General features: G+C 52.0%; 1 protein-coding gene across 1 annotated transcript; it reads left to right on the plus strand.

The window, feature by feature from the left end:
• Positions 1-7,826, plus strand: RBP4 (retinol binding protein 4). Its single transcript, XM_040624778.1, has 6 exons — positions 1-95; positions 248-375; positions 492-628; positions 761-867; positions 5,746-5,958; positions 7,547-7,826. The coding sequence occupies exons 2-6, from the start codon at positions 265-267 to the stop codon at positions 7,582-7,584; spliced, it is 606 nt and encodes a 201-aa protein (XP_040480712.1). The 5' UTR covers positions 1-95; positions 248-264; the 3' UTR covers positions 7,585-7,826.
• Positions 7,827-8,808: the final 982 nt, after the last annotated feature.

The following is an 8,808-nucleotide window of genomic DNA, read 5'->3' on the forward strand; positions in this document are numbered from 1 at the left end:
GCTATAAAGCGGCCCGGCGGCCCCCGCGGCGCGCTCGCTTCCCTGGCTCCACGCGCGCCCGACGCCGCGGCCAGGCTTGCGCGCAGCTCCGCGCGGTGAGCTGCGGCTGGGCGGCCGGGGGCCGGGGGGCCGGGGGGCCGGGGGGCAGGGGGCAGCGGGCGAGCCGGCGGGCGCGGGCGGGCGGGCGCGGACGGACGAGCAGGACCGGGGACCGCGGCCAGGCGCTGACGGCGCGCGGTCCCCGCAGGGAGGAATCCGGGCACGATGGCGTGGGTGTGGGCACTCGTGTTGCTGGCGGTGCTGGGCAGCGCCCGGGCGAACCGCGATTGCCGGGTGAGCAGCTTCCGAGTCAAGGAGAACTTCGACAAGGCTCGCGTAGGTATCGGCCAGGTGGCCCGGTGGCCGCGGTCCCCGGTCCCCTGCGTTCTCCCTTACCGGCGGCCGGCCTTGCACGCCGGGCCCCCCAAACCCTGCGCTCACCTCTTTCGCAGTTCTCCGGGACCTGGTACGCCATGGCCAAGAAGGACCCCGAGGGCCTCTTTCTGCAGGACAACATCGTCGCCGAGTTCTCTGTGGATGAGAATGGCCAGATGAGCGCCACGGCCAAGGGCCGAGTCCGTCTTTTGAAGTCAGAGCTCCCCCACTCCCCAGCCCCCAGCTGAGCACCAAACCCAGACTGGAGAGGGAGGGGAGCATCGGGGTGGGATGGAGGGAGGAAGCCCTTTGCCGGCCTGGCTCAGAATCTCCTTGGCTTTTGCAGTAACTGGGACGTGTGCGCAGACATGGTGGGCACCTTCACAGACACCGAGGACTCTGCTAAGTTCAAGATGAAGTACTGGGGCGTAGCGTCCTTTCTCCAGAAAGGAAGTGAGTAGTCAGTTCCGTGGAACCGCCTCTGGGGATGGGGGCCATACCTGACCAAATTGCTGGGTTTCTTCTCCAGTGGCAGCCTGGAAAAGAATGGTCTGTGCGTGGCAGGATTCCTCAGCAGGGCCTGAGGTTAAGGAGGTGAGACTGGGACTAGTGAGGCCCCCTCCCGGCCCACCTTTCACCTTCATCTCCAAAAACCTGGCCCAAGCTCAAAGGGACTTTGGGCTTGTCAGGTGACCTCCTTCTGCCATTTTCGTGTCCAGCCACTGTGCCAATGTGTGTCTTCTCCATGCTCAAACATCCCACCTCCCCAAGACCCATCCCACATCACCACCACTCAACCTGGTTTTGTATTTCTTCCATTTCATTGGGCTGAATCCCTGGGACAGCTTGATTACTCGGGGACCCCCAGCAGAGGCTGGGAGACCCTCATCCAAGGAGGGAGGGAGCCTTGTGCACAGGGTTGGCTCACTCCCGGTTGACCTACCTGCAGATGCTGGGATACTGAGCCAGTCATAGTGTTCTGGGTGGCACTGACCTCTTCCCTTCTTCTAAGCATTGAAATTCAGATGGGGGACAGGGTGTAGTAGACTCTCAGAAAAGCATCCTGCAATTCGGGCTGATCAAAAGAACACAACATTTACATGCCCTTTCTACTTTCTTTCCATTTCTCTTAAGTTTCAAATCTGGAATCTCTTTGGTACCTAGAGAATAATGCTGGCCAGGGGGGGACACATCATGGGATCTTAGAGATGGAGAAATAACTGTATGATGGGGGTTCAATATACAGATGAATAAACTGAGACCAAGAGAAGGTAGCGATTTGCCCGTGGTCATACAGAGTTGTGGGAGCCAGTGTCAAAAGCCAGGGGTTCCAACTCCCAGGTAAGTAGTAAAAATTATTTCAAATAATGTAGCAAAACTTGCTAGAATGATTCATTTAGTGTGAAAAGTAAGCTTTTCCGATAACGAATTACAAAAATCAATACTGGGGGTACAAGTGTACTGATTTTTAGTAAATGTAAACACATAATGCTCGGATGCATTTTCAGATGCACTCCTGAGAGGACTAGGGTTCTGTGGGTAGTGTATTTGGGAAGGGTGGGAAGGGATTCAGTGAGGAGGTGGGGTTTGCCTCTTTTCTCCTCCTCCCCCTACCAAACCAGATTAGTTTTGCTTTTACCTCTGGTAGGTTGAGAGTCTATCCAGAATTTCGTTTGGAGGGAAAAAAAGAAACCCCAAACTATTGAAATCTTGAAAGTGATGGCTGCAGATATTCAGCGGGGTGGCTACAACACAGAAGCCTCAGATTTAAACCCCTTGTGAGGTCCCCTTTCAGAAAGGAGCAGTACTGCACGGCGGCCGTGCACATGGGGCTCAAGTCAGACTGCCTGAGCTCAGATCCTAACTCGACCCGCTAGCTGTGGGAACTCGGGTGTGCTCCTTATCCTCTCTGTGCCTCAGTCTCCTCCTCTGCGAAGGAGGTGATCGTGGCACCTGCCTCGTGGAGTTGTCTTACGAGGATGCTGTGAGTTAACCTGCAGAGAGTTAGAGCAGGGTCTGAGACATGTGTCCTCTGTAAGTGTGCATTATGAGGGCTTCCTTTTCTCCCAGGCACAAAATCATATTTTATCTTCTGCGCACGGGATGAGAGGTCCCACAGAGACCCCCAGGAGTCCAAGCCTCTCATTTGCCAAGTGAAGAAACTGAGGTCTCTATTAGTGAAGTGACTAGCCCAGGGCCATGTGGCTACTTAGCGACCCTACGTGACACCTCTTTGCCTAGGGCATGAGAAAGGGCATGAGCTGTCCCTCAGTTTTCTAAGTAGCCCACAAACTATGAGTTGGTGCTTCTACCTTATGTGTTTTCTGTGCTGGGGGGGAGGGGGGTGGGGGGGCATCTACAAACTCCTGCTTTTTTTTCTTGTGCCGGTTTCTTTCTTCCTTGACCTTGGTCTGGCACTACACGCTGACTTGCTCAGGAGGGTCTGAGGCCTCAGAGAGTGGCCTGCATTGTTGCTCTCTCCCCTTCTACACATGCTGCCTTTCACCAAACAGCTGTGTTTAAAACAAGGTACGCTTAGGCAGAGAAAATAACTCAGGAACAAATGCTCACTAAATGTGTGGTCATATTATTTGAAAATTAAGTGTAATAGATTTCCACAGTTACATATTAAATTTCAGCAGACTCGGACACGGCTTGCTGCCCCAGCCTGGGGCGTGCTCTGTACTGGCCTTCTGCCCCAGCTCTACCAGCAGCACACAGGACGTCTCAGGGGTTAAGGAATGCCACCGACAACCGATCTCAGTTGAATACAGGTTTCACCACTGACTGGCCTCTCTGAGCTTTGATTTCCTGAGCTGTGGAATGGGGACAAAGAATAGTCTCTGTTTCCTATGATTGTTGGGAGGACACATTAAGGTAATGCGTGAAAAATGCTTAGCCTGATGCATAATAAGTGCTCAGAAAATACCAGCTTTGATCATCACTGTTTTGGGCCTCTCCTGAAAGACCAGGACAAAGACTCTCCTTTGTCTGTCTTCCAGATGAAATCTGTCCCTCTGCGGGTAAAAGGGCCTTTGCAGGCTAAATAATGTGGGCCCGATTGTCTACAGCAGTTTCTTGAAGCCGGGGTCCCTGGACCCCCTACATCTAGATCAGCTGGTTGCTTATTAAAAGTGTAGATTTGTGAGCCCAAACCCAGACTTACTGAATTGGAAAGTCTTGGGGTGGGGCCCCAGAGTCTGTAGGTTTACTGTGGTCCTTAGCATTGCTCCTCCGCACAATGAAGCTTAAGAAACTGCTCGAGATCGTTCAGTCCAAAGAATTTGGAGTTTGAAGGACCAAGTTCACTCTTTCGAGTGGCGCTCAGGCAGTTCACCTCTCGTCTCAGGAGAGAGTGTCTAGTAAAGATGGTTAGGATTTAAATTCTTCATCGTCTTTGAACTATTTAGCCAGAAAGAGTCTGGAGGTAAACCAAACCAACTTAGGCCTTTCTTTTAAAGTCAAGAACAGTAGTCAATTTTCTTAAAACCAAGCATTGAAAGTTACTTAGTTCTTATGTTAGAGTTCGCTTCTGGCAACAGTCTTGGAAAAAGGAAATTAAGCTGCAGATAGGCTGAGCTAATAGCTGCCTCGATCGTGAATCGGGGTGACATTTCAAAGAAGGGTGCATGTGTGTCTGAGGGGTTAGGCTGCTGGGGCACCTCCGACGGACACACTGAGCCCCACCACCAGGGAAGAAATGACTTTACTTGCAGAGGAGGAAGACTGCCCAGAGGCTCGGGAGCCTGTGAGGCGAGCCGGTGGTTAGGGTGAGGCCCAGCAGGCGATCCCATGGCTTCTGTTCTTGGCCCGTCTGATGCATAACTGAGCAGTCATATGTCTGGGCACCCCCAGCTCTGGCCTCCGACACTCTGCTGTGGGAAAGCCTGGGAGGTGCAGTGCTGGCTCATTCTTCCTCCTGGAGAGCCTGGGGGGCCGAACAGGGGCTCCAGGGCCCACTCCTGCACAGCTGTCCTGCAGACCTGAGTTCAGGCTGAACCCTGTCCTCGGCTGGCACTCCAGGGGTTCTCAGAGCCGAGAGGTGACTTAGGGTGGGCAAGAGAGGCTTCCCTTATGCTCTCTGATGCTGGGGAACCTGGGTTCCTCTGGATTCCTCCCCCATGGAACCAACGTAGAGCAGAGATCATCACCGGCTACATGGCCTGGGCGTGAGATAGAAGCATAGAGGCTTTTTGTTTCTTGTTTCTTGTCCCCTCTCTCCCCAACTTACCTACTGCGCTGAGACAGTGTGGTGGAGACTTTAGGCATGTGGGCTCTGGTTCTGTCCAGCTCTTTGTGATCTTGAGTAGATTATTTAGCTTCTCTGTGCCTCAGTTTCCTCATCAGTAAGATAGAAATAGCGGCGTGCACTTTTGGGGAGGCGGGGGAATAATCGCGAAAACATGGAACCTGTCTGCATGGTGACCGATACATAATTACGTGCTCAGAAAGTCCTCGGCATGGTTCCGTGTCAATGAGAACATTAAATTAAGTAGAGATGTGCCACTTTTTGCCAAGTGTAAGGTGTTTGGCTACACTTGAGCATTGTTGTTTCTCCAGAGCAAATCTCTCCAACGTACATTCTTATTAATATTATTTCTCATCCTGCCTTTGATGACGTTTATACCACCTTTGTGTATACTTCTTCCTGGCTTATCTCCCGCTGCAGCAATAAATGAAATCCTAATTCTTCGGGGGCTCGGCTCTGCATCTATCTGGGGAGATCGGGAAAGTATAAGCTCTGAGAAAGAATATGTGATGTCGGGGGGTGGGCCTCTTGTACCCTGGGCACAAAAACTACTCTCCTGTGCCAGCGCGGGGAAGGGAGTCGGGTTACTAAGCCAGAATTAGGCTGGAGCAGAGTAGCCGTGAGGCCAACCGTCTGAGTGGCATCCCCCAGCGGATCGAGGGGACACAGGGCCCGAAGCTGGCCACCATCTGACGTCAGCCACAAAGGCACAGATATTGTTGGAGAATAGATGGAGAAGACAACAGTAGAAAGGTCTATTTTATGGTTTCAGTGGGCTCACATTCTTGGTGGTTCTTTGGACAGATACTAGCACATTTATTGTCAGGGTGAAAGAGAATCACTGAAGTGAATGAGGTCCCCCCCCCCCCGCCCCCACGCCAGGATTCTTTTCTGTGAAGGAGAACAAGGTCCTTTCTTGTCCTTCCAATTTTATGGACGCCATCAGAATTCTCTGTAGTCTCCTGTTTCCTAGAGAAATGAAACCAGTTTCAGGAAGGCGCCCGTTTCTTGAGCCGGGTGTTTCCCCGACACCGGAGCCTGCCGAGGGAGAGGCATTGGCTCCGCGGCTTTCTGGCTTGCAGACGATGACCACTGGATCATCGACACGGACTACGACACGTACGCCGTGCAGTACTCCTGCCGCCTCCTGAACCTCGACGGTACCTGCGCTGACAGCTACTCCTTCGTGTTTTCCCGCGACCCCAACGGCCTTCCGCCCGAAGCGCAGAAGATCGTGCGGCAGAGGCAGGAGGAGCTGTGCCTGTCCAGGCAGTACAGGCTGATCGTCCACAACGGTGAGTGGGCGGCGCTGCCCGCGCGGGGGGCCAAGGACGCGCATTTCATCCGCATGTGGGAGGAAACAGGGAGTCTGAGAAGCCCCAGGGGACCTTCTTTTTAAATTTTTAAAAGATTTTATTCATTTATATGAGGGAGAGAGAGAGATCACGAGCAAGGGGGAAGCGTGGGGGGAGAAGCAGGCTCCCTGCTTAGCAGGGAGCCCAGTGCGGGACTCGATCCCAGCACCCGGAGATCATGACCCGAGCCAAAGGCAGAGGCTTAACTGACTGAGACAGCCAGGCATCCCCATCTTGTTCCTTCTTGACCAGATCTTTCCCGGTACTGTTTCAGAGGGAATAGGGAAAAAGCCCTTTTCCAAAACCCTGGCACTTTTAATTAAGTAAAGCTGCAGAGGACAGGCTCTTCCTTTTTATCTGCTCCCCGAGGCCCGGCCTGTGGTCCCATGATTTTGTCCGCGGCTACACTGCCCCAGAAAGCATTTGGACTGAATTCATATTGTTCAGAGATTCAGTGGTGCCAGTGAAGGGCCGGGCAGCAAACGTGGCCATTGGTGTAAAAAGTGAAAGGGAGACATCGCCATAGCAAAGTTCAAAACAGAGCCATTTCAACAAATGCTCTTTTTCTCATATGGAACCAAATAACCGTGAAGCTGCCTAGCTGGGTTTCCTCACTTATGTTTTTTGAGATTCCCTGGAACAACCACTGAATCTTTTTATAGATGTTACCTTTGTCGGATCTTGATTTAAAAACCAATAACATTCTGGAGGAAAGTGTGCAGTCTATTTTGAAACGACACTCGCTCACTCCCACGGGAAACCGAATTTCAAAATCTAAATAGGGTAATGCTAAAAATGTAGAAAAAGAACAAAACTGAACTTTTCCGTTGGTCATCTAACTAGTTGGCCCACACGACACCCAACAGATATGAACCCAAAAGAAAAACATTAAAAAATAAGATTTTGATGCTTCATCCTGGGGGCAGCCTAAATGTAGGGTAGGGGAAGATCTCACCACAGCCTGGCCCCTTGCCACGCCATTTACCTGCATTATCCCCCTCAAGCCTCAGAGAACCTTTTGAAGGACATACTCTCATTATCCACATTCTACCGAGGAGAAAACGCGGGGCACAGGTTGCCCAAGATCTCCCATGGGTAGCTGAGCTGGATGCTAGCCAAGGTTGTTCTGTGACCCCGAAGCCCCCGATGGTACTGGCTGGTGACACGGTGAACATTCTATGAAGCCACCCACACAGCGGCTGAGGCCAGGGTGATTTGGCCCCCACTTCCCGAAATAGGAGGATGTGCCCCCGATCCTTCGCAATGCAGTGAGGCAAACTTAAGACAAGGCAAAGGAAAACTTTCAGACAGCAGATCCTATGCTGTCTGCCCCTCTCTTGTCCCCAGAGAGATTCAAAGGGTTTCAGGAAGAGCCTGGAGGGTGCCGATGAATCCCAGCCACATCCAGCTGTGACCTTACAAGACATATTTGAACACAGCCAAGCCCTAAGGCCATCACGACATTCACTGTGTGCGTTGAACACTGGGTCCATCTTTCTGTCCTCACTGACTGTTTTCTCTATTTCAGGTTACTGTGATGGTAGAGCAGAACACAGCATTTTGTAGCAATGTGGAGTTTCACTGGAGAAGTTCCCATTAATTCACACAGCCTTCAACTCGATCTTACCTTAGGAGTTTAGTTTGCCCTGCTTTGCTCCCCTCCCCTCCACAAACACTGAACCTCGGTACACCTAAACATATATGTGGGGATAAGTGAACTTGCACTCAAATGACTGTCTTTCCTGGAATTTTCTGAGGAATTAAGGCTTAGGATTCCAGACTTTGATTTATTAAAATATAGTCACCCATTTCCTGTGATCTGGGTTTTTATTTGTGCTGCATCTGTGTCAACGTGGCAAGTCCTGTAGATGGTTTGGGTGGGGTGCACTTTCATATACTAGGAAGGGCTCTTCTCTCCCTGCTCTTCATGACTTTTGGCCTATTCTGGTTCCTAATCTCCATTATTAATGACTGTGTCTTCTCCTGACCTCTTGGAAGGGGGGCTTCCCCATTAACTGAGAAAAGTCTTAACTACAAGCTTGGCCAAGGCACTGGAGGCTAAAAGGGGAGGTGAGTGTTGGCTAGGCCAGGCCAGCGGGCTCAAGGCCCCAGTTGACCCTAGGTCCATGAAGAAGGTGGGATGGTGGGCTCACCCCCAGCCCTTCATGGCCTCTAGCTCTTAATATACTTGTTAATTCAGGTGTGGCCAAAATGTTGAGGGAGAGGTGGCTGGGGACTTCCCTGGGGGAGTCAGGAGATGGGGCCCTGGAAACCAGATCCACGAGAACATCATGGTGCCTCCCACTGGAGTGTGGGAAAAGAGCTAGCTGGGAATAGAAGTGGTGGGGCTAGAGAGGAACACCATCAGTGCCATCAGCGGCACCCATGAACTCGGTGCGTCACCGCATGCAGAGCCATTTACCTTCATTGCCCAGGAGCTCCCGGGAGCCTCAGGTTTTTATCTGGAAAAAGCATCAAGGCTTTGGTACCAGTGTCTTGGTTTTAAGCCAGAATCGAGCTCAGATACATACTACTTGTGTGAATTGGAGCTGCTCAGGTGGCTTCTCTGAACCTCACTCTTGTGAACTATGGGGAAACAGTACCTGCCTGATGGGGTGCCGTGAGGATTCCGTGAGAGCACTTTGGAGCTGTGCAACCCTGGCCATGATGCCAGACTGACATCTGTGAAATGTGTGGGGAAGGGGGGAAGGGCGCGTGTGTGTAGAGATCGCTGCCTTGGAGCTGGCGTATCAAGAAGCCAGGGCCCCCTGGTCCTTCGCTTTGATGTGT

This window comes from Ursus maritimus, unplaced genomic scaffold, assembly GCF_017311325.1.
Source record: "Ursus maritimus isolate PB19 unplaced genomic scaffold, ASM1731132v1 scaffold_7, whole genome shotgun sequence".
NCBI lineage: Eukaryota > Metazoa > Chordata > Mammalia > Carnivora > Ursidae > Ursus > Ursus maritimus.

Excerpts from the sequence above, each read along its gene's own strand:
- RBP4 (XM_040624778.1), top strand. The coding sequence starts at position 265 with ATGGCGTGGGTGTGGGCACTCGTGTTGCTGGCGGTGCTGGGCAGCGCC. Across the intron at positions 376-491 it reads AGAACTTCGACAAGGCTCGC|TTCTCCGGGACCTGGTACGC; the intron begins GTAGGTATCGGC and ends CCTCTTTCGCAG. Across the intron at positions 5,959-7,546 it reads CAGGCTGATCGTCCACAACG|GTTACTGTGATGGTAGAGCA; the intron begins GTGAGTGGGCGG and ends TCTCTATTTCAG.